At 43.0% G+C, this 26,314-nt stretch overlaps 1 protein-coding gene across 3 annotated transcripts in view; it reads right to left on the bottom strand.

Annotated features, from left to right (window-relative positions):
* The window catches only part of SEMA5A (semaphorin 5A), a 504,887-nt gene that overhangs the window by 137,798 nt on the left and 340,775 nt on the right, over nucleotides 1-26,314 (bottom strand). For all 3 annotated transcript variants that reach the window (XM_073014841.1, XM_007961192.3, XM_007961194.3), the window contains exons 9-11: nucleotides 25,658-25,943; nucleotides 20,938-21,073; nucleotides 14,033-14,237 (exon numbers count right to left, since the gene is read on the bottom strand). In XM_073014841.1, the coding sequence (XP_072870942.1) occupies nucleotides 14,033-14,237; nucleotides 20,938-21,073; nucleotides 25,658-25,943 (627 nt within the window). The remainder of the gene's footprint in view (nucleotides 1-14,032; nucleotides 14,238-20,937; nucleotides 21,074-25,657; nucleotides 25,944-26,314) is intronic.

Below are 26,314 nucleotides of genomic sequence, written 5' to 3'. Positions count from 1 at the left end.
CATATTGTTCCTGTTTTGGAATTAGTCAAAATAATGAAATGGAGCTGGTGAAGACCTGAAGAAAGGATGAATGCACACAGGGACAGATGGCTCGCTGCCTTCCAATAACTCATTCATTCAGCATTTACTTTGCACTTACTAGAGTCAGACAATTCCAAACAGGGAAAGTTGTTTTCTTCACACTGTTTTTTGTTTGTTTGTTTTGTTGTTGTTGTTGTTTTGGTCTAGAATAACTGGCTACATAATTATAACTTCAGACATTCTCAACTTTAGGAGCATCTTTAGTCCATTCAGGGTGCTATAACAAAATACCATAGATTGGGGGGGGGGGCGGTTATCAACAACAGAGATTTATATCTCATAGTTCTAAAGCCTGGGAGGTCCAAGATCAGGGTGCCTGCAGATTTGATGTCTGGTCACAGCCAGTTCCTCAGAGATGGCACCTTCTTTCTGTGTCTCACATGGTGGAAGAGGTGAGGGATCTCTTTGGGATCTCTTCTATTAGAGCACTAATCCTATTCATGAGAAATCCATCCGCATGATCTAATCACCTCCTAAAGGCTCCACCTCCAGATACCCTCACATTGGGGATTAGGTTTCAACTTATCTTCAATCTGGAGGGACACAAGCACTGGGACCATTGCAAGAGGGCTGGTTAATGACAGGCTACTTTGATTCTTCAAACAAGGTCTCATTAACACATTGCATGTCCTCAGCTTCTCTGAGGAAATGTGGATCTGATGAGTAGGACAGGATCGTGTAGGAAAAGCATTGCCCCTAGGGACACAGCTCAGACCATCATTCCTTTCTTAACATTATGAAAACATAACATTATGGAACTCCACAGCATCCTTTGGTAAGAATTCTGTTCAAACACCAGAAAATATCACACTTAAGAAACATAGTGTTGGACTTCTCTAGGTTTCAAAAAGGAAAGAGAGATGAAAATACTATAAACCAATAAATAATGGAGCAGATTTTTAGGCTGTTTTGAAACAACCAAAATGAAAGTAATTCTGATGTTGACATCTCTGCAAGCGACAAATACTGTTTTCCCCATGCCTGGGACAAGTATGCATTAGACTTGGGCATTGTCAGTAATTGCACCACTGTAAATTACAGCTTACTGCAGACATCCTGGTGTAAGGAAATGTTCTAAGTGTTAATTTGCTGGGAGATTTGAGGTGTTTGTTTCCACTAATGACTTCCAGGTGGGAACTGTGATATTGACAGTTGCACCTTACTTCCTACTCCCAACCCTCTCTTACTCCCAGATATGTGAAGTATCTTCCTTCTGTTCCTCAAGGTATCTTGGTACCCTCATCTTTTCTGCAAAGGCTTTTTTGAAAAGATGTGGTTAGGTACCTTTTCTTCCAGTCACTCTGCTGTGTAACAACTCCTGGAGGAAAGTTCGTCTGTAACACCATTGTTACCGCCATTTTATCTCGCATTGGAGGATGCACCCATTCCTTCCATGTCCTTCAGAATGCACTGCTGTCTGTTTTAGAATTTAATTACAGAGGTTAAGGCCTAAATGTGTTTAGTAATGGCTGGTCATCATTGCCAGGCAGGGGCATCTATACAAGTTAACAAGGATGACAGGATGTGCTTAGATCGAGAATAAAAACATCAGACACTCAAAATCAAGGCAGAAAAAAAAAATCCTATAAGGAATTTGACTTCTGTGATTAGCTGTGGTTCCACTTTGCACCAGTAAATACAGCCCAAGCAACCTCACTCCTTCAGAAAGTCTCTGTTACCGTGTCCTTCATGTTAGACTACATCATAATAGGAAGCTTTACTCTGCAGACCTTTGAAGGGGTAAGAGACGACAGCTCTGTGGTGATCTGAGCATGGAGTCAGAGAGGTCTCCCTGAGCAAAGATTCCATTTGTTAACACATCACAGCAGAATCAAATTATTCCAGATTTTACGGTTCTAAGAAGAATTTTGTTTTCTGATTTCACAGCTTAGAGAATGACTGTGGTGGGCCAGGTGACAGCAATTTTATATACTCTTCTAATACTCAGCAGCAAGTGGAGGTGTGGTAGAGTTCTGAAATTCTGCTCTCTGCATCTCCACAGGAATTGCAAAGGTCATCAGGTTCCTATGTGTTTGTGGAGGGTCAAGTTACTCCCAAGCAGTGGATACTCTTTTCTTGCAGGATTCCTTAAATCCACTCAGTGGTCCTTGAATAACTGGGTGTCAGAGACGCAGCACACTCTGGGACAGAGATGCAGTCACCTCACTGCCTCTATTTCTGCCTCCAGTTAGGCACATGTTTATGCCTCCGGTTAGAAAATGAACACACATCCCATTGGCAGTACAAATAAAGGGAAGAAGGAAAGTGCAGAGATGGCTAGAGGGGTGCAAGCAGAGATGGCGGTGGCCTTTACACATTTAACGCTGACAGGTAAGGGTTTCGTGTGTTCGCTCACTTGGTTTCGGTTAGTAGGAAATTACCCTTTGAATGCCATACACTATATGGCATCTTCCTCTTGTCCTTCTCTTCTACATTCCAGAATTTTTCTTTTTCATTTAGACATTTGCTCATGGAGCATTTTTGAAAATGGAAAATAACTCCACTGGGTGGAAGCACTTCAGCCAGGTATGGATAACTAGATGTAGAGCAAATAACCAATGTAATTACACATGCAGCACAAACCGGAAGAACAATTTCTCCCTTTAAATAGGAAGAGCCCTCGTAACTGTAGTCCTAGCTGTTGGCTCCAAGGAAATCCATTTTACATTTAATTTTAAACTTCCAAAATTAAAATATATTTAGAGGGTTTTTGGGGGGTGAGACTAAGAGGTGGTATCTGTAAGATAGAGGGCATCTAATAGACCTCCTACCATAGGCAGATTCCTGAAACAGTCCCTACCATTCCCAACCCCTAGTGTTCATGTTCTGTGTAGTCCTCTCTGGTGAATATTGACCAGACCTATGAATATGATGGTGTGTCACTCCTGTGATTAGATCGCATGACATGGCAACAGTGAAGGAATCCTGCAGATAAAAGTCAGATTACAAATAAGTTAATTTTAAGTTAATCAAGAGCTGGATCATCTTGGATGAGCCTGAGTTAATCAGGTGAAAAACCCTAAAGGGCCTCTCTGAGAAGAGAGGCTCTCCTTGCCGGTTGCATAGAGTCAGTGGCCACATTGAAGAAGGATATGGGCGGAAAGCTGCAGGTGGTCTTAGGATGTGAAAGTAAACTCCGCCAATAGCCAGGAAAAACCTAGGGCCCTCTGTCAACACCATGAGGAAATAAACTTTGTTAATTAACTGAATAAGCTTGGAAGCTGACTCCTCGCTAGTCAAGCCTTCAGATGAGACTGCATCCCTAGCTGGCATCCTGATTGCAGCCTAGTGAAATCCTGAACAGAGGACCCAGCTAAGCAGCGCCTGGGGTCCTGACCCATGGAAATTGTGAGCTAATAAGTGTGATGCTTAAAATTGCTAAGAATATGATAATATGTTGTACAACAATACAAGAATAACACCTCCTCTGAATACCCTATTTAACACCTTATTGAACTGTGTGTGAGGCCCAGGGTCCCCTCTGAGGTTAGCTGTCCTGCTCTTGTTGAAAAAAGGGGCTCCAGTTCTGGCATAGGTGGCCTAGTTCCTGTTTCCAAAGCTGATGGTGTCAGAGGTGGGTCCCTCACCCAAGGATGCCCACTCTGCCAGTTGACCAGCAGCCTCAGCAGGGGCCTAGCCTGTAGCATGTGGCACATGCAGGATAATGGTGATGTGGTAGTCCGGTCAGACTCTCCCTCTCAGGAATGTGAGTTAAGGAATGCACAGATGGGTGACCACTGATGGGGCAGCAAAAACATGTATCCTTAAAACATACCCCATTGCTTAAAATAACCCAAGGATTTCCTCACTGCCAAAAGAACCTAATTGAAATTAGGTAGAATTTGAATAGATTTATCAGGTAGGGACAACAATAAAGACCATGCTTACCCAGCATGTGGGTGCCACTGTAATTGGACTGCTCCAGCAATGTAACAGAATTAATCCCATCAACAGACTCAGAGGAGTAGGAGCAGCAGTGATCACAGTTGATTCATTGAAGTGATAGCACTTAAATTCTTCCTATTTGGCTAGAGGCACAGTCATTTAGAAACTAGAAAACTGGGGCAGTTATAGGCTGCCGAAGTCTCTTGGGAACCTGGTTACCCTATAGAACTGAGTTCAGGGTGCAAGTTACAGAAAATGAAGGCAGAGGACAAGATGAGCGCTTTAAATGATGGAGTCATTTAAGATGTTCTTTTAATTGCAGCTGTAGGACAAAACTATGGGAACCAGTGATGTTGACTCTATCTCAATATGCCTGAGGTTCTATGAGGGCAGGTTGTGTTCCTGATACAGCCTCATCTGAACATTCGGAGGGCTTCATTCTGGTGTAAATATACATGTATCTTCTGTCAATATGCATTTTCTGAAGTCAGTGCTTTGACCTGGTCTTCGTTGAAGATTGAATTGTTTGTCTTTGTTCACAACCATGGTGAGACCCACGCAGGTCCTGAGAAGCCGCCAAGGCTCATCTCCATGGTCTCTTCCCAATCTTGGGCATCCCAGGACATTCCTAGGTGATGCAGGCCTGGGCTGCTGTCAGGTGACCCTAAAAGACATGCTGCATCTCACGGGTTACTAAGGTTACGTGGATTTTGATTTTGAATTCAGCCTTAGCACCCTGGTAGAACTCTAAAATTAAGCATGAGGATATTGGAAATGGGCACACAGGGACTCATGTCAAGAATCACCATCCAACAGATGAAATGGATTGGCTTGCGAAGACTTAATTTTTACATATTTATCAGTATAATTTTAGTTCTATCTCTGGTATCCATAAACACCTTGGCAAAACTTAAAATAAATTGGAATTTACATGACAACAAATCAGATAAATTGAAACCTTCAGCCTGCCTCATTCAAAACTAACAAAATTGATGTCTCACGGTGACAGAACATGGATTTATTCCTGAAAAAAAAATTTATTTGGTAAATGCTCATTACGGAGAAAATAATTTTTAAAAAACTACCGAGAACCTCATTATCCAAGTTAAATCACCAGCAGAATCTGCTCTTTTAAATATTTGTTTAAAAATATTCTCATCAGACTATATTGAACACAGGAAACACTTTCAACTATATTCAGCTTGCACACTTGGATCTTACCAAAGTGAGCTCCAGAGTGGTGGAAAAAATGGATTCGCTTTTTTTTTTTTTCTTTTTGAGATGGAGCCTAGCTTTGTAACCTAGGCTGGAGTGCAATGGTGCATCCTTGGGCCACTGCAACCTCCATCTCCCCGGCTCAAGTGATTCTCCTACCTCAGCTTCCTGAGTAGTTGGGATTACAGGTACGCACCTCCACACCTGGCTAATTTTTATATTTTTAGTAGAGACAGGGCTTCACCATGTTTGCTAGACTGGTCTTGAACTCCTGATCTTGTGATCCGCCTGCCTCGGCCTCCTAAGTGTTAGGATTACAGGCGTGAGCCACTGCGCCAGCCAGATAAGCTCTCTTTTAAGACATGCCAGCATTCTGTATGGATAATAGTTAAAAAGTGTTGGTAATGATTGTAAAATACATTTTACCACAACAAATAAAATGGGTGAAGATGGAGGAGCCATTTAATTGAAAGCTGTTAGTACCTATAAAGATCTATGTGCTCACCATTAACTAGAAAAGTCCTTTGTAAAAACACTGGCCGATTCATCATCAAATTAACAGTCAAGTGGGTCTTCTCATAACTGAATTTTCCAGGGTAAATAGCTGTTAAAAATTCCTAAGCATATATCTACATTATATACTCCAGTAACTTGTGTTCTACATTAGACTTGTCTCGTGAAGCTTTGATGTAGAAAATGTTTCAAATGTCCCTCTGTAGAAGTAGAGACTAGACTTAGCAAAAATAAGAAAACCTGGGGCATTGAAACAAGATTATAAAAAATCCTTGTAGTTATATAATACCATCATCTCAGACAGAACAATACTACTTTAACTGGGTTTTTGTATAAGCAGGAGGACAGCAGGATTGGGAAAAGGAGTCCACTGTGCTTCATCTCCTAGCCACTGCCATTAAACTGAAAGGAGTTATAGCAAAAATTTGTATCAGGTAGGATCTGTATAAAAAGAGGTAAGGAAAACCAATTTTATTTACTTATGTATTTTCTGTCCACAGACCACAATCTTTACTACCGAGGGCAACTTTCAATCAATACTAATCATGTGAAACCCGAGAGGAAGATCATCTGCTTCAGGTAGGTCCAAAGCAAAGCGAGGTGGAGAGGAAGCAGGAGACCACGAAGAGAACAGGAAAATTGCTCCATGAAGATGGAGTTGGTTGCATCCTATTTAGAACATATTGGGAAATTGACTAATTCATAGCTTATAACTTCATATAATTTTGTGGTTGGGAGACCAGGCATCAGCTACTAAAAATATTCGGAAAACATGTTTAAAAGCGAAACACATTAAAATACAAGAACTAATGCTCCCACGTTTAATCAAACAAAACAATTAGTTGTTGTTATAGCATTTTAGGTGGTTGGGCATATATTAAATTATATTCAACAGTATATTTTCATTTTAATTGGGCCTAACACAAACTCATACTAAAGAGCTAATTGTGTTCATGGAGTTCGGGATACTGAACAGCGTCAGGCAGCAGGAGAAAGTCAGGCTACTCTTTAAATGTGACTGTAAGAGCAGATGCAGTGTGGCAAAGTCTACACAGGTACATTAGTAACCTAGGGCTGCTGCAAGAAAGTACCACAATTCTGGTGGGTTTAAGGCAGCAGAAATGTATTGTCTCACAGTTCTGGATGCTGGAAGTCTGAAATCAAGGTATCGGGAGAGCCATGCTTCCTTAAGAATCTGGGTGGAATTCTTCACTCATCCTAGTTTCTGATGCCAGTTGTCCATTCTGGGGTGTTCCTTGGCTTGCATGTGTGCACTCCAGTCTCTGCCTATGTTGTCACATGGCATTCTCCTGGCTTGCCTCTTTTCTCATCTCACAAGCACACCAGGCATATTGGATTAGAGGTCCTGTACTCCAGCATCACTTCATCTCGACGTAACTAATTACATGCTCAAAGGCCCTGTTTCCAAATAAGGTCAAATAGGGTACTGAAGGGTTACGAATTTCAACATACCTTCTTTGGGAACACAGTTTAACCCACACCACCAGGCAATTGAGTTGCTATTACGTGCAGTAATTATTCCATCAATAAATAAAAAATTCATTAAATTTTACCAAATAAGTACTCAGACTCTACAATGTACCCCCTTCAGTTGATGGGAGCCCCTTACATAAAGAAGCACACGTAATGCAAGTCCAGACTCGGTTTGGATTTATAATTTCTGGTGAGAAGGACAGAATTTGAAGTGAATGTTAAAAAAAAAATCCAACATAATTTTTCACAAGTTAATACTTGTTCCTGACACTTAGATAGTTGCAAATTGCTTAGAAACATTGAGTGAGATAATTCTTAGGAGTGGTGGCAACTGTAAATGTATTAACTTAATTTTTCGTACCCAGATGGATATCCTTGTGGTCTCTAAAGTCTTATATATGTTGTTCAAAGGGAATGTCAAGGTCTGTTCCTCACTCAGCCTCGCCTTACTTTTTTTAGATAGGGACTTGAAAGCCTTGGACATTAGATGCTAAAAACAAAAAAAAAAATGAAGGGAGTTAAGAAAGTTAGAATTTCCCCATTTGCCGAGTTAGTTGGCCACTGTCACTCTTACAGAAGAAACTTCTAGAGTATATAGAACATTGTTTCTTTGTCTTTTCTACAAGTTCATTTGGGAAGTCATATTGATCTCCTGACTTTAAAAATGATTCGTAGAAAGCAACCATAAAAAGGCACTCTTCTGTACTTAAAATGAGTTTGGAAGGGAAGAGCAGGAAAGGGGGAGGTCCCTGGTTACATTTCCTCCCTGGTGCTCAGGGCAAAGCTAAGTGAAGGTGACAGGCGTGAGTCTCGGGCCCCCAGGTACATCAGAGCATCTCTTCTTTTTTCCCTGGGGTTATTCTGACCCCTGCCCCCATCCCTTGTGCACCTCAGAACCTCCCCCACTTCGGGACCCCTCTTTCTTACTCCCTCATTCTTCCTCCTCAGTGAGATGCTGTCCATTGGCAGTAGTAAACTTTTAAAAGCCAGATTCATAGGTTCACGGGATCTAACCTGTACTGAAAACAGTCAAAATTGCATGTGCCAAAACTCCAAAGTCCTTACAGGTGGAATTCCATCTTTACTTGGTATCAATACCTTTCAAAAGCACTGAACGGCATGGATTTCAGGTGTTGCCCTTAGAAACTCTTCTGTTGTTGCCTTTCTCACCTGTCCGGGGGCTGGTTTTTCTCAATTGGCAGACCCCCGGCACCCCACCAAACACACACACACGGTCACGCCTCCTTCCCCAGCTCACACCCTCTCTTGGTTCTCTTTGGTGCTTTATTTTGGGGCCTAACTCAGCCCCTCAGCCAAGTCCTCTCCTTCTGCTTGGCTTCTCAGCCCAGGTTCTATGTCTGCATCTCAGAAGATTGGGGATGGGACGGATAGAAACACTCTGTTCTGAGGTCCGGAAGGGATGTGATAGTGAGCACGTGGAGATGGAGAGGGGAGACTAGAAACATTTGCAGGTGCATTTCCCCATGACAGGTGCAGAACTGGCTGCTGACACCCACAGGTAAAGTGCCCTTACCAATCCCCTATGGTCCTCCATTCTGCTGTCTCCCCCAACCCCCTGCCCCACCTCACTCCCAGCCTTAGAGTCACTCATCTATTAAGAAGTTGTCTAGATGGGTATAGATTTCCTCAACTCGCCCCAATCTCCCTCCACCCCAACTTCCCATGAAAAACAGCACAACTTCCAACTTTAATGGAAAGTTTCTCTCCTCACATTGCACGTTTCTTCTTAACACTGAAAGCCCTGCCTCCCCCATCCCATCTTCCTGTTTCATTTTCTCCTATTTAACATTTAATGTAACTGCTTGTTTTATTGCTTCTGGCCCCCTCCAAAATATAGGCTTCCTGAGATCGGGGTGTCTGTCTATCCTGTCCATTGCTGAACCCTCTCCTGTGAATTTTGGCACAAAAACTCCAGTGTCTTCTTTTCAGGAAAGGACACCACAAGTATCAACTGTCCAAACCAAAAACATCAGGAGTCATTCTTTTCTTTTTTTCTTTTTTTCTTTTTTTTTTTTTTTTTTTTGAGACGAAGTCTCGCTCTGTCACCCAGGCTGGAGTGCAGTGGCGCGATCTTGGCTCACTGCAAGCTCTGCTTCCCGGGTTCCCGCCATTCTCCTGCCTCAGCCTCCCGAGTAGCTGGGACTACAGGCGCCCGCCACTATGCCCAGATAATTTTTTGTATTTTTTAGTAGAGACGGGGTTTCACCATATTAGCCAGGATGGCTCCATCTCCTGACCTCGTGATCCGCCAGTCTCGGCCTCCCAAAGTGCTGGGATTATAGGCATTAGCCACCGCGCCCGGCCAGAAGTCATTCTTAATTGCACCCATTCTCCCACACCTCCAAAACACCTGCTGCATCTGTCAGCTTCTCTTCAAGAAATTAACCAAGAGCAGCATTTCTCAAACTGATAGGTATTCCATTACCACTCCTACAAGAAGACTTCTCACATGTTTTTCCTGATTGTCCCCTCACCCATGAAATTTTACTACAGATATTCTGTACTGTATATTTGCTTGTATAGTGCATGTCTGTTTGAACAAAAATAAGATTTTTTTGTTCCCCTAAGAAGTAATGTTTGCTTCCTTGAGGGTGACACCTGCCTATCTTCAGGCTGAGCCTGCCATGCTCACCTCCTCCTAGGCCACCTTGATGACTTCAATAGCCTTGACCCCAGCCTATTCTCCCTCCCTCAATTACAGTGCAATGACATCTAGAATGCCTGCTTATTTTTATACAATGGCAGATCCTGTAGCAATACAGTACTGTTAGTATAGAAAGAAATTTTACCCCAAATTTTACCCTCCTTCTACCCTTTTTGTTACCCTCTGATTCATTCTCCAGGATTTATAGATAGTAATCTTTGAAAACATGCCTCATATCATGTAACTTCTTTTCTTTACAGAACTTTCAGTAATTATAATTATGCTTAGATTAAAATCTGAAATTTTAAACATAGCTAGAAGGCACATATTAGCTATCCCTGTCTGCATCTGGAGCCCTGAAACTCTACAGGGTTGAATGAACTCCAGGCATTGTTGGATCCCTTACTGTGGTTGCCTAGAAAACAGAGCAAAGGATTCAAGGATTCGGTGCTAATGCATTATTGGGGGTGCAATCCCAGGGCTGTGTGGTGAGGGAAAGGAATATGGAGCAGGAAAGAGCAGGGAGTGATGCTACATGATTTGTTACCAAGGGGCTCTTCCTTATGATGAAACAGAAAGAGACATCTGCTTGGCTACATGAGGAGCCTGCCCTTGGACAGTCACCTGGAGGTGAAAATGGAAGGGGAATTCACCAGTTGCATTTTGCTCATGCCCCACATCCCTGTGGGTGAGGCTTGCTTCACGGAGAGTTCATCCTCCTGCACTTCTGAGGTGCAGCTACCAGCTCCTCCAGCACCTGCTTGAGAAGCCATATCCCACTCCTAGAAGCGTGGGATCTCATCCAAGCCCAGGTGTAGCAAGAGCGCCACAGACGCCTGACCACCAGCTGCTCAGCATCACCTGGAAGAACCTCCTGGTCCTGCGTGGGAATCTGTCAGCCATGGTGGTAGCTGAAGCAGAGCATATGGCTGAGGGATCAGGGTCAAGTAAGGCTGAAAGAACCTGCTGTTGAACTGACGACCTGACCAATCAGCTGTCCTTCTCTGTTATCTGAGCTCCTTATGCTCCACTGCACCCCAGAGTCTTGGTTCAGGTGACACCTTATTGCTTCTTCCTCAGGTAGTAAAATGGGTCCCCAACACCTCACTCACCCTCTTTCCACAATGCCTTTCCTGAGGTTTTCGTTCTGATTGGCTTCTTTGGCTAGCAGCCAAGGTTTTCTGCTTTTGAAGTAGGAATCACAGATACATTATCCCTAAATTTTCCATGTACCTTTATTTTTGATGGAAAGATTACCCTAGAATAACATTCTTGAGTCGCATTTATTTTCCTCTAATGTGTGCATATATTGTTCTACCTGAAATCTGGTATTGAGGGTTCCCCTATTTTGGTTTTCCTTTCTTTCTCAAACCTTCTCACATCATTTGGCTGAATTTAGCCCCGAATTAGTCTTATTTTGTGTTTGTAAAAGAGATTTTTGGTTTTCTATTCCTCGAGATTTTCATTTTTGAGAGTGTCTGCCTTTTTTTTATTCCTGGGTGAGTCTAATATGCTCAATTCACACTTTCTTTCTCTCAGAATTTTGTATAACCATGTTTCACAGATTTATACAGCTACAGACTATCCTGAGATCATGTGACTTTTTTTCATTTTTGGTTACTTTTTTTTCCCCCTCAATACCTAAATAATTATTTCTGTATTCTTGGAAATCAAAAACTTACGTGGCTAGTGTTCATTTATTCTGAATTAATATTGCGCAAATACAGTATGTTTTGCAATCTGCAGACTCAATTCTTCCTCTATTTAGGGTAGTTTTCTTCGATAGTGTCTTTGGACACAAGTTTTTAGCTCCACAGACAGCGTTCTTTCGTTCAAAGACACCAATCACTCTGTGTGTTCCACGATCTTTGTGGGTTCTTCATATTTAAAACCTTATCTTTTATTTCTACGTGTTCCACCTTAATCACTGAAAACATTTACTCTCTGTCTAAGCTTTAGGTGTGTTTTTGTTTCCATGAAGTTACTAGTTTAATTATTACTCTTGTAGTAGAATAGAGCATCATTTTGATCTTCTATTTATTCCCTCATCTCTGTGAACTTCCTTTTCATCTCGTTTTGTCTCTTTCATCATTTCAACTCTGGGTACTTACTTTATTTACACTGCTCTCCCTTTTTTTCCAAGCAAAGTAACTTTGTGGCACATGTCCTTTTGCTCCTGCTGGGATGCCTTCTATTCCATCTGCTTTTCTGCAGACTGAAGTGACAGGACAGGGATGCAGAGAAGGAAGCTCAGCTCAGGCTGCCTCTTTGTTGAAGGTCTTGAGCCTTCATTTTTTCCACCCTTTTTGAGACAGCATCTTACTCTGCTGCCCAGGCTGGAGTACAATGGTGCAATCCCAGCTCATTGCAGCCTCAAATTCCTAGGCTCAAGCAATCCTCCCAAATCACCCCCAGAGTAGCTGGGACTGCAGGTGTGCACCACCATACCTGCCTAATTTTAAAAATGTTTGTAGATATGCAGTGCCACTATGTTGCCCATGCGGGTCTCAACCTTTTAGCCTAAAGTGATCCTTCTGTTTTGGCCTCCCAAAGTGCTGGGATTACAGGTGTGAGCCACCGTGCCCAGATCTATTTTTTGAGATTTCTATAAATATTTCATTCCAGAAACAATCCCGTCTGCAGTCTCATAAACGAGAAGACAGTGCAATGGTAATTCCTTCTTTTCTCTTAAAACAAACGAAAATCAACAAAAACTTTTCCTTTTCCTCCCATCCCCTCCAGACACCTCATCAATCCTCCACTTCCCTTCCCTGAAAAGCTTCTAGAAAAGATGCCCTAAGCAGCTAGTTCCATCTGACTTCAGCCAGTGCTCCTCCTCCTCTCCACTTCTTCCTCTTCCCACAAACTGGCCCTGAGAGGTAGCTGTGGCCTCCATCTGCCCACTCAGTGGTCACATCTGTCCTTACCTGACCACTCAGTGGCATTGCCTGCCACCGGCCAGTCCCACATCTGGCTCATTGATTGTTTCCCTTATGGGTGCAGGGCTGGCCCCACCTGCTCAGTCCTTGCTCAGCTTCATCATCACCTCCTAGTGGAGACTGATGCTGACAAGCAAATGCAGGAGCTTGCTGGGCACCCGGGGCCACAGCCCTCTCTGCATGTCTGCTGTGTCTGCTCGCCATCACCTCCCTGGTGTCTTACTGACCGGTCTGTTTAGTATCTGCTGTCCCCACTAGAACATAAGGTCCAGTAGGGCAGGTGATGCCTGTGTGTTCACCAGTTTACTTCCCAGTGCTTCAAATGAACTCCACAAATAGTAAAGATTCAGTACATAGTAGCAACTTCATGGAAAAAACAAAAAAACAACTAACTGGTAAATACGTGGTAAATATGTAATTTGGAATTGAGAAGTTCTTTCAACAAAAAAATATATTATTGTCAGCAACAAAAACAGTAATTGTGCTCCATGAGAAAGGACAATTATACAGAACACTGGACAAAGAATGGGGAGAGGCAGACTCCACCGTGAGATGGCTCTGTCTGGGGACCTGAAGGCAGGAAAGAGAGGGACAAGTCCACAGAGCTGAGCCAGGTCCCTAAGGCTGGCCTCACACACTCAGAGCCACCTGTGTAATAAACTGACATGGAACATGCCTTCTACACTCTAGTTTCTTTGGAAACTGAAGAGATCTAATTGTTATTTGTAATTCGAAAGTATCGCTGCCTATATTTGCTGTAAATGTTCCATTATTTATGCCCCAAAACATATTCTTTGAACACTGCCATGCACCACCATCCACGCAAATATTTTGCTGAAGGCACTGTTTTTGAACAAATGAGAAATCACCATGACAATCCCAAGATAATATTTCACCCAGCAATGTCTTCCAACAAAGCATACCTTTGTCTTAAATTATCCAAATTCAAATGGTCTTGCCAAGAAAAGACTTATTTTATGAATATGTGAAGAATAATAGCAAAGAAACAAGCCATTGTCTTTCCAATTAAAGTTATGACTAATGTAGTGAAAATAAATTGAGATTTCCAAAGAGAGGCACAGAGGCTGAGGAAGATAAGTGAGCATCATGGGTTTTGCTGGTTGCAGAAAGAGACAGCAGACGTAAAGCTTGAAATTGAAATTGCATGTTTAGAATCTAAATCTAAAACACAAAATCAGAAGACGGTAGAAAACCCCTCAGAGGAGGGCAGATCTCCTACCTGTGGCCAAATAGATGATGTGGACGAGTGCTTCTCTGCCCTGCACCACGTCGACGGCCACGTGGGAAAAGCGGCTATTGTCCTCCATGAAGGAGGGCACTGTGGTCACCGGCTGCACCACCTCATGCATCAGAATGAACTTCTGAGCATCCTGCAGATTTCTCTCGGTCAGGTTCACGTACAGGCCCTGGTCCATGGTGCCACACTGCAAGGGAAGACAGGCCGGGTTACCAGAGCCGGCAGCCTGGACACGCACAGCTGGCTGTGGCCATCCTAGCTGGAGAGTCACTTGGAAATCCAGTAAGCCACAATCCATGATTGAAGTATGCAAACATGTCTGCTTCTCCATTCTTCCTGCAGCCCCTATCCTTAGCATCCTTTTCATGTTAGAGTTGAACTCATATCTTGGGATTCTCCCAATATCCTCATAAATGAACTGATCAGAAGTTAAAAAAAAATGAAAGTGGGAGTGATTGCTAACTTCAAACAGTAGATGCATAGAAACTCCTCCTTTTCTGTCGAGTCACTTGAAAGCTGCGTGGCTAAACACATACTATTATATCTGTCTAATCAATCAGGTAGCAAATTGAATATCCAACAATCAAGAATCTCATATAGATGTATTAGTTTTTCTACTGTAACGGGGGTCTGTAAGCAAGACATAGATTTCAAGGTGATAGCATTAGGTCATTCTAATCTGTAAAGCAGAACAGCGTTCACATGGGCTACAAAAATACTGTGCTCACCTTATTGCTTTGAGCTTGTATTTCAAATTAGAAGAAATTATTTAAAAAGGTTTAGAGTCCGGGAATATGGAAAAGAACGTGGCAAATTTATAAGAAGAATGGGAAATGAGGAGGTAAGGGAAATGAGGAAGGAAAGGAGAGGAGGGGGGAGAAGAGAGTAGAAAGGAATAAAGAAGGAAGAAGGAAGGAGAGATATTTCAGATAGAGCAAGTATCATGGAGATGAATCTGGGATATGCAAGGGGAAAACCAGCCCTGTACAATGCTGGGAAATAAATTCAGAGCTGTGCTGTGGGGAAGCTGGCAGGTGTTATATAAGACTGTTTCCGGAAAGGATGAGGTAAAAAGAGGGATAGAAAGGAAAGCACAGCTTTATTAGAGCCAAGCTCAGACTCAGAAAACTGCTACCAACCTTTCTCATGTCTTTCATAAACTTTAATTCCTGGTACAAATGGTGACTGATCCCCAGTAGAACTTCACACAAGTAAGTTTGATGGGAAAGAATTTCCAGGCCCATGCCACCTGAAACTACTGTTTATAACATGTCACATCTAATATGAGGTTTTATAACAGGTGAGAGGTACAAATGTGTACGATGGAAATTGCTTTTTTAAAAGTAGACTTTTTTTTTTTTTTTTTTTGAGACAGAGTCTTGCTCTGTCGCCCAGGCTGGAGTGCAGTGGCCGGATCTCAGCTCACTGCAAGCTCCGCCTCCCGGGTTTATGCCATTCTCCTGCCTCAGCCTTCCGAGTAGCTGGGACTACAGGCGCCTGCCACCTCGCCTGGCTAGTTTTTTGTATTTTTCAGTAGAGACGGGGTTTCACCATGTTAGCCAGGATGGTCTCGATCTCATGACCTCATGATCCACCCATCTCGGCCTCCCAAAGTGCTGGGATTACAGGCTTGAGCCACCACGCCCAGCCTGACAATATTTTTACAGCATTTGATAAAACGCTCCATATGCCATAAAATGATAGGATGGTTGTAGACAAAGAGAATCTGAGAGTTAAATGGATTTCATGCATCCAGTCCAAGGCTTAATTTAGTATCACACCCTTGCAGGGACACCCCGTGTTCCACAGGCAAAGACTGTGTGAGTTTAGGTGAGGGGCTCCGCCCTGCCGTGACCCGAGTGCTACTCTGGCTTCATAGCTCTCAAGCCACACGGAATCAGGTGAGTGGTAACTCTCCTGCCACGTGGTCTGAGGTGAGGTCTGGCCTCTCAGTGTCTGTCTCTTTACCTGTCTGTCCAGCAGCTAGGAAAATAATTACTCTGCTCAGTTCTCAGGGCTACTGCGAGACCAGCTGAGATGATCCATGGAAAGTATTTGTAAATTAACTGAAAGTCCTTATAAATGCCAAAGAATAAGACAATGTGCCTGGCACTAAAGAGAAGCCATTCAACTCATGGTGAATGGTGAATGGTAAATGCATTGGTCTTGGAGCAGGACAGCAATTCTATGGTCTGTTGAGTTTCAGTGACCAGAGGGAAATGAGTGTATAAACAAAGAAGGGAAGGAAACACTGAGTGAATATGCGAGCAGTCGTAATTGGGGGGTGAGGGGATGTGCTAGGAAGTCTTATATAATTACAGTATTGAACAGTAACATTTGGAGGTCAGGGACATGTCCTTACCTATCAACACATGTTTTGCAAAATGAAAAAGAGCTCTCCTAGGCTTGATCTAATGTCTACGCAGGTGAGTGCTAGTTCTGAGCATGGCGTTACGTGTGACAGTTTACATTCCTGAAATCAGTGGTGATATCTAAAGTACAGTGGCAATTAGCTGCCTACCTTCTGGGTGAAGTTTGCACACAGGTCATGTTTTGTAAGTACAGTGTTTAAAAGAAAAATTGGTAGCATGAACACCAGGAGGCATAATATAAAAATGAGAATCTCTTGCTGTTCTTAAGGAACTCAGAGAAATTGGAGACCTAACAGGGAGTTCTCAGTGGCAGGGGTGAGGCAGGATCACTCACCATGCCTTGTCATCTTTATTTTTATGTCCGCATGTATCAATCTCATTTGTGACTGCCAGAATTGCCAATAATTGGTTTTGAGGTATACTCTACTGCTTCTTGGTTTCTTTTTGCTGGCTATAATGAATACTCCACCCAGTGCTTCTATTTCAAATAGTTGGAAGAGTATTCAGAGTTATAGAACCTATGTATTGGATTGTAAGCAACCCACCGAGCTCTCTAATACCTGAAAATTTTCTAGCCTTGCCTTTTATGCTGAACTCCCATTGTGTCTGTGTGGGGCACGGTGTGACGCCCTGGGTTCACCATGCGAGAAGAAAACAATAAAAATAGTAAAAGCACAGCCAAGCTCTCATGTGCCCTACAATCCACAACCAGTTTTCATGCCAACATCTCTTCAAGTAATTCGTCAGTAATTCTACTATTTTTTTAAATGATAATAAATATTTGCACTTTTGTTTATTTACTTGTTTCTAGGACAACAAATCCATTCTTGTTCTAGCACACTAGCACATGGTGGTCAAGCCCACAATCACCTAACCTCCTGCAGGAGTGCCCAATTTAATCAGCCCCTTCGTGCACTCACTCCCTTGCATCTTGCTGCAAACATGCTGGGCGGGCCAGGGGGTGGTGGCTCACATCTGTAATCCCGGCACTTTGAGAGGCCGAGGCAAGTAGATCACAAGGTCAGGAGTTCAACACCAGCCTGGTCAAGATGGTGAAACCCCGTCTGTACTAAAAATCCAAAAATTTGCGGGATGTGGTGGTGGGCACCTGTAATCCCAGCTACTTGAGAGGCTGAGGCAGAGAACTGCTTGAACCCAGGAGATGGAGGTTGCAGTGAGCTGAGATTGCACCACTGCACTCCAGCCTGGGCAACAGAGCAAGACTCTGTCTCAAAAACAAAACAAAACAAAACAAAACAAAAAAAACCTGCTTTGCGTATCAAAGGGTTCTAATGGACAGGGTCAGATCCCTGCACTTGCTCCTCCAACAACTGCCTCTTCATCCACTTAACTACATTTGAGGGTCTATTTGTCCATTTCAACTCCATCCTTTCTGAGTGACACTAATCAAAGTTGCACAGGAAATTCTGGAGTCTGTCACAGCTCAGCTGTGCCACTAGGCCTGGGTGACGTTTTACATCAGTGATTGTCGCGTGTCTTGCTGAGGGTCAGGATCTGGATGACTTTGAGGACTGCAGTCTCTAGGAGGGCAGGGCTCCGAAGCACCACCTAGAGTGGTTTACATATTTTGTCTGAGAAAAGTGACTTTTTGTTGTTTTGTTACTGCTTTGAGATTTCTATATAAAATGTTGAAATATCATGCACCATCTCTCCTAACCCATTCTTCTTCCTGAATCCAAATCTACTTTCTGCTTCTCTGATTAATTAGCTACTTCTAGTATGTAAGTACTGCCCAAACTTCTAAATGTCAGTAGGAAAAACAAGAATTTTAAAAATCTAACCACTTTCCGTTGTTGGTTATTGCAAACGTAAGGCCTCTTCTACATGTCTCGGGAGGGATCCTTAGTTCTAATTGAATTCTCACTCTATGCCAGTCTGGATGGTTTCATGAATGTCAGTGAGGATACTTTGCCAGTGTGGTTATCAAATAGAGTAAACATAAAGAAACCACTTGCTACATACTTGTACTAGGAGTTATACAAAGAACCACCATAATCTGTAACTTGAGCTCCACTGGAGTTTTAAATAATACTCAGAGAAGAGACGCTCAGCAATGCAAGCTTCCTGCCTGAAACACATGCCAATTTCTGCATGCTTCATTCATTATGCTACATGGACCGGCTTCCATCCCATAATGAGAGTAAGCCCTTCAGTGTGACACTGGCATTATAAAACCAGGCGCTCCTGGCCTTAGGAAATGAGATTTGCTCTGTGCTAGAAATGTATCCAGATGAACGGGCTACAAGTTATCCGCTGCCTGGAGGTGGTAAGGGGCTACGAAGTTTACTAAGCCGGGCTGTTCACAGTAAAGACTTTTGCAATAAAAACATCAGTGTATTGAAAATACATTATAAATACAGTAAGCATTATTAATTATTTAACCTTCAGGATTTTATTATACAAAGGACTTTCTTAAAAGGAGTATTTCCTGTACGTAAGAGGAGAAAAGGAGACAAAATATGCATTTACACAACATGTGATACGTAGAAAGCACCAAATAAATGATTCGTTTTTGTATTTTTAGAGACAGGGTCTTGCTCTGTCACCCAGACTGGAGTGCAATGGATGGATTATAGCTCACTAATTGAACTCCTGGGCTCAAGCAATCCTCCACCTCAGATTCCCAGATAGCTAGGACTATAGGTGTGTGCCCCTATGCCTGGTTAATTTTTATTATTATTTTTGTAGAGATAGGGTCTCACTCTGTTACCTAGGCGTGGCTCGAAATCCTGGCCTCAGGAGATCTCCTGCCTTGGCCTCACAAAGCACTGTGATGACAGGCGTGAGCCTCTGTGTCCAGCCCCTAAGAATTGTATTTATCAAATATTTTATACAGTAAACAATGCACATTAATCAGTGTTATCAAAATTTACTCCTAAACTATATGCATGCATTTTTCTCCCTCTCCCCTCTTTTTGATGGAAACATGCAATAAAGATGCATAATAGATAGATATGTGATAAAAATGCACAAAATTTGCTCAAGGAAAGCAGCACACGGCAAGATGACATGTAAGCCAGCCATCCTATTTTTAATCACATGCTCCTTCAAAAACTTAAAGACAACAACAAACACAAAACTCCTTCAAAACAACCATAATTGAATGGTCCTTGCAAAAATCAAAGTAAAGTGTAAAATCATCGAACCTTTCCATACTCCCAATTGTGGGAGTTCCAGATACAGGACCCACTTCTACCACTGATTAGTAATAGTAACTAATGGTCATTTAGTTGGAATAGGCTAGGAGTTTGCATCTGAGGATGAGGTTGGGATCCTCCCTTGGCTACTAATCAGGTGTGTGGCCCTGGCCAGGTGATCTCCCCCAGGCCCAATGTCCTACCCTGCACATGGAGAAGGCATTACCCACCACAGCACTGCCGCCAGTGTGCAAGCTGATCTATCGGAAGCATCCAGCACAGGGTCTGGGACTTGCTGGTGCTAAAAATGACAGCCACGATAATGATGATCTTAAGAAAGCTGTCAGAAGGCCCTCCAGGGAAGCCTGCTGCTATGGACCTGATGTCTATAAACCACCCAAATTCCTACTCTCCAGTGTGGCTGTATATGCAGATGGGGTCTTAATGGTAGTAAATGAGGGTAAGTGAGGTTATAAGGGTAGGGCCCTGGCCCAGTGGAGCTGGTGCCCTTACGAAACAGGAGGAGATGCCCCAAAGGTGTCTCTCTCTCCACCATGTGAGAACACAGCAAGATGTCCACCTGTTAGCCAGGAAGAGAGGGCCCACATCTGAAAATGACCCTGTTCACGCTTTTGTCTTGAAGGTCTAGTTTCTAAAACTGTAAGAAAATACATGTGTCTTTTTTAAGCTACCCCATCAGTGGTGTTTTGTTACAGCAGTCCAAGCTGACTAATACACCTGCCAGCTCACCAAACATGAGTAAATTGCTTCATCTCTTTAGGTCCCAGCTTCTTCTGAACACCGGGAGATGGATGGCTCACAAAGCCTTGGAAGCTTGAACCTCCTGCAGTTTTGTGATAACAGATGAACGGCCTCCACCTCCTTTTCTTTCCTCAGCTGCCTGCATCACATTCTGTCCTTCCCAACAGGGAATCCCGCCACATTTGCCAATTAGCGCTCTAATCCTGTTTGTGTGTCTCCACTGCTCTGTGCCCTGAACCCCATTCATTAGAATGTCATTCATTAGGGATCAGAGATTCTGAGGACACAGAGCCCAGCATCATTAGTACTAATTGAAGCCTGGATTCGTAACCTGCTGCAGAATGCTGGCCTTTTTCCGCCCAGTCTCAGGCATCACAGCTGACAAAAGGCCCTTTTTGGGTCCAGGCGCCACAGTTCACAAAAGGCCTCGGTCTATGGACATTAGCCAGCAGAGTGTGGGGCTGTCCGTGAGGAGCCCGGGAGACAGCAGCATGGTGCCTGCACCGCGGTTTAAATTACCCTGGCCTGTCTACACAAGGCTTTTGCATTCTTCATGGGGGATGTCGACAGTGCCCCTTTGCCCCCCGAAAATTACCTGGAAGTTGGGGTTTGGGTTCGGATACGGTAGCCAGGCTGAGCGCGAGTTCTCTTGGTACTTGAAGGGCCCAGCGAAGGCCTGTGCGATGGCGCTCAGGTTGAAGATGCACACAGCTGAGGCCGCGATGCTGTTCCTGGGAGCCGAGGGGGAGAGAGGAGAAGGCAATCAGAGAGCTCAGCAGCACCTGCTGACCTCCCCTATGGAGTAGGCAGCAGCTGTGACCTGGAACAGCTTCCAGAGGTCTCAAGGCCACAGTCTCTTAAACATCCCAAAAGGATGAAGTCAGAGCGTGAAGGGGGCTCCCCTGTGGAGGAACAAACATCTTGGTATAGAAGCCAGGCTAGTTAGCATTTACCACACTTGTAATTCTGTCAGCCAGGATTAATTCACTTAGCTGCAACAGAGGCCAGAGGGATTCTGAAGAACTATCTGCTTCACCTTTCAAATTCTGGAAGAAAAAGACTTTCTTCTCCAGCGGATGGCATCTTTCATCAGCCTCCTATCTGACCTATCTGGTTACTTTGCCCGGCAGCAGGGCAAGCTGGTGTGTGTGTGTGTGTGTGTGTGTGTGTGTGTGTGTGTGTGTATTTTAACCCAGATATTTGTCTTATTTGTCATCCTTTAAAAGAAAATCAACTCAAAGTATTTTATGAAAAGTGACTGTCTGACTCTTCATATTTTCTTTTAATTTAAAACAGATTTTAAATTCAAAAGGTCAAAGAGAAAAATCTGACATAGCACTGACCTATGAAATCCTGAAGTCGTAATTTAGAATTCAGGCTCTGAAAGTCAGTCATAAATGGGAGCCCTCAGAAGGTCAGTGCCCTCTGACTAAGTATGGAAACGGCAACATTATTTGGTTAAGTAAATTCACATTTTGAGCTCAGTCTGGGTTCTCGAAGGGGAAGAAGGGGAAGTGGAGATAAAAGGAGAAAGCTTACATATATTTTCTCATGCTCTGAGACAATACTACACGCACTTCTCATTCATTTTTTTTCTCCTGCATCAAAGGAAAGGTCAAACAAACTCCAAAACTGAAATACCTACCTTATATTTGTTTGATCTGATAAATACTGAATAGGAGCTAGGCACTATTCCAAGGACTTTACTAATTCCCATTCATTTAATCCTCATAAGGTGAAGGAAATTCACAGGTAAGGAAAACTAGGCATAGTGAGGACAAGACCCTTCCCCAATGTCAGCCAGCTACTAAATGAGGAAATCTGACTTGAACCCCAGGCTGGCTCCAAATGCCAGGATTTTCCCCAGTATGGCTCCAAATGCCAGGATTTCCAATCCCTTGCAATATCTCTGGGTTAAGTAGACAGGATTCTGCTTCAGGAGGGCAGACAGTAAACACATCCTTATGGAAAGGTAGGGCCTTGAGGGTATTGAGGGCCTTCTGCATTTTCTCCAGAAGTCCAGCACCAAGGACAAGGCCCAGCATGCTGCATACAGGACCCGGTGCTGGAAAGTAAAGGGGTGAACACCAGCTATGGGTTGTTGAGTTTGCTGTTTTGACTCTTCATTATCCCTAGAGAGAATGGGAGAAGTTAAAACACAAGGACAGGGAAGACACTGGCCTTTGAACACGTGAGTAGACTTTAATAAGGAAAAGAAGACAAGTATGCTGGAGTAAGAATGGCTAGACACAGGACATTCCATCCAGGCATGCCTTGGGCCAGGTGCAGAGGCAGGCAAAGCGGGGATATTATGAATAACAACAGTATCTCCTTGAGCCCCCTGCTAAGCACTTGATAGGGATCATCTAATTTCTCACAGAGAACCTATAGATCCTGAGAAGACCCTGACTTACAGATCAAAAAACAGTAGCACAGAGAGGTTGCTTAGCCCAAGTCACAGGCTGCAGAGAAATGAAGCAGGATTTGTACCTGCTTTGCATGGGGCCCCAGGTTGCCAGGCGGCTTCCAGGTAAAGGAAGAACCTAATCTTCTTCCGCTGGCATATGTTTCTCTGTTCACTACAACCACCAGGACTGAATGGGCTAACCTGGGCTCTGGTGTCACCCAGAGACTCCCCTGGATGTCCCAGTAGTTGCCAGTGTGAACATCCTTTAATAGTGTTGTGGGAACACTTCCTCCTGTCCCCTGTGCCATTCCCTGGTGAACACAATTGGTATAGTAGACCCCATGCCTGCCACTCTACCCTTTCACTTGCTGTGCTCTGGGGGCAAAGGGTGAGCCTGTGTGACTCCACTGTGCTCCTCCCTCTGCCCTGCCCCCTCTCCCTAGGATGGGATTGTCTACAGGAAGTAATTATTCACTCACTTCTACAGGGTCTCCAGACCTGTGGGCAGGCGAGGGCAGGCCAGGTCTAGATCATGACCTTGAGAATGAGTAGGCTTAAAGCTGGAATCAGTATGAACAAGCTCACTTGGATGACAGACCTGCAGCCACCTGTTCCAACCTGGCTTCTATCAGCAATCAAGGTAAAAATTTAGAAGAGCAATAAAAAAAACCTACCCCCAACAGCAACTTTACTATCTGTATATCCATATCTATACATAGTAATACTTTACTACAATCTCTACACTATAAACAACTATAATGGTGAGCCACCATTTTTAGATATCTAGGAAAAAAGCCAAATCTTTAGAGACTCCACTGTAGCAGCACACCATTTCCTTCAGGCCAACCCATACTCAAGTGATTGAGAAAACTACGCAGTCATGCTAGGGACAGAAGGAGTCAGAACGGTTATCTTTTCCCCGTTCCTCTAGAGCTGAGAAACCTTGATGAATGTACAGAGGCAAAGCAATATTCTAAGCCCTGAAGCTCAGCCCAGTATTAGACAGCTTTCTAATTCATAATATCTCTGATCCTCATTTTCTTTCCATTTGAAGCAAACGTTGTTCTGAGACACGAAAAGGAGGTGGAAAATATTGTGAAATTTGAGAAGGGCATATTAGAAATGCATTCCCAAGATCTAACACAAATTAGTATTCCAAGGAGAAAGGGGAGATGTGACGCTTCTATCTCTAAAAATATAGATTCTGTACAGTGGGTGACTTCTGACATGATGGGAATTTGCAACACTAAACAAATAGTCCAGAATAGTGTGAAACTTATTTTTGCAACTATCTAAATTGACCATATACCATCTTGGAATGTTTCAGGCATAGTACTTTTACAACTTCTGAAATTGGTGTTTTGTTTTGTTTTGTTTTGCCCAGAGCCAGGGGAATGAAGAGCTAAGTAAACTGGACTCTCCTTGTGCATAAAACTGATGTCAACTGAGCAAATGCACACTTATCTTGTGTGACCTACACTAGTTTTTAAACAAGGTTTTGGAAAGAAAATCAACTTCAGAAACTGTAGATTGATTTTTTAAAGAAACTTATCAAAGAGAAGAAATAACCTCTGGGTTGAAGACCAGATTTATGAAAACAAATATGGCCATGGGGAGTAAAGGTTATGTGTGGAGCCATCCAAACTAGCCTTACTTTTCTAACCTCGTGTCAGAAAGAAGACTCTTCATGTGGGGTAAAAGCTGTTATTAAGCAAATATTAACACCCAAGTTAAGCAGTTGAGAGACCAGGAAGAGAAGGTTAATGAGGAAATAAGCTGCAGGTAAAGTGACGTTTTAGAAATGCCACTCATGGGCAGGCATCTGATGCCCAACAGATGAAAAAGTAAATTAAAACACTTAGGTAAGCAGAGAGGACATCCTAGGGTGACTATCTGTCCTGGTTCACCCAGGAATAAGAGGTGTCCTTAGTTACAGGGCTGTCATCAATGCTAAAACCAGGATAATCTCAGGCAATTCAGGACTTTTGGTCATCCTACCTCATTTATCAGCACTTCCAACCCAAGTAGATTTGGATCCTTTACTTTGGATACAAATATTTGGCTTTTGCATAAAGTGTTAAGTCACAAGACGAGAGATTTCAAAGGTGATCCAAATCAGAACCCATAGTGTAGGATCAGCAGCACCACAGCCATTGTGTAGGAAAGTGATGCTGAGTCTCAAGGTGATCCTTGATTCCTGGGTTTGGCATGTGCTCCTGTTCAGTCTTACGCAGCATATCAGCTAAGGATGGGAAATAACTTTGGGGACATGTGATAGTCCACTAGACTAAGAGTGAAGGAGAACAGAAAATTTCATAGGCTTAAGCCAGCCCAAGTATTGTTCATTCTAAAGTTAGGAGTATCTCCCTGTCCCACCCCTAAACAAAACATACTATAATTTTTATAAAAATATTTTAAAAGTATAATTGACATAAAATGCAGCCATGGAAAATGTGCCTTTCAAATATGAGCAAGGTTTAAGCAAGAATCATGTTATCGCAAAGATTTCAGATTCTCCAGACAACACTATTTTCATTATACACAAATGCATGACTTGCATATAGAAAAAAATACACGTATAATATGTACTAGTATTTCAAAAAGTGTCCAGAACACAATGGCAAACCAGGAAGGAGCAATTTATAATAGAATAATTTAGTGTCACTATATCCTAAAGACTGACACAAACTTTCTTGATTTGGAGTATTTTTCCTAATACCAGTCTCACAAATCACATGTCTTTGTCTAAAGGTAGTTCATTGAAAAGTCCTCTTTTTTTGTCTGTTTAGCCCAGTAAAATAAGAAAGATTTTCTTTAAAGCAAATTTAAAACCTCAGAGGTCAAAGAACAAAAGACTTATTCAGAATGAGTAAGAGAGAGGGGAGAAAAATTATTTCAAGTTACATACACATTGGTGGTAAAGATGCCATAGATCAAATCCAGCTCAGGCAGGAAGAAAGTGCTCTGCAATTCGTTGTAGTAAAAGGGGACTTCCCCAGGACGGGAGCAGTTCAGGCGAGCCTTCATGAATGTGGTCCAGGTGTCTTCCAGCAGGAAGCGCCCACCAATATCATTCTTGCACACCCGGGCAGCTCTGGAGAACACTGTTTTCCCACAGTCATGCTCTACTGCATTTTCTCGGAAAAAGAAGTAGGTAAAATTTCCGATGTCATAAGATGACACAAAGTTTGGCTCTGGGAAAAAACAGAAAAGAGGGAAAACATCTCAACATTCATGTCATTCCCTTTTGGTCTTGCCTGCTCAGTACTTCATCCAAAAGAGACATGGTTTTGTTTAGATAATATCTGGTTCCTACAGGTCAATTGGGAGGCCCTGTGAGCAGCTTAATGATCTACACTGTTGGGAAACTCAGTGTCATACACAGCTTCTAACTAATGGGAAGGCACTGGTATGACTGCACACTCAAGTATCCTGAGCTAAATTAGGGCTCAAGTTAATGTGATGTTAATACCATCAAACATTGGCAGCAAATATTTGCAGTACATTTTAGAGCAATATGTATTACTTTATTTGCAAATTCTTACATAACCTTCAGAAAGAGAGG

Source organism: Chlorocebus sabaeus, chromosome 4 (assembly GCF_047675955.1).
Source record: "Chlorocebus sabaeus isolate Y175 chromosome 4, mChlSab1.0.hap1, whole genome shotgun sequence".
Classification (NCBI taxonomy): Eukaryota; Metazoa; Chordata; class Mammalia; order Primates; family Cercopithecidae; genus Chlorocebus; species Chlorocebus sabaeus.
This window is presented reverse-complemented; position numbering and strand designations above follow the sequence as displayed.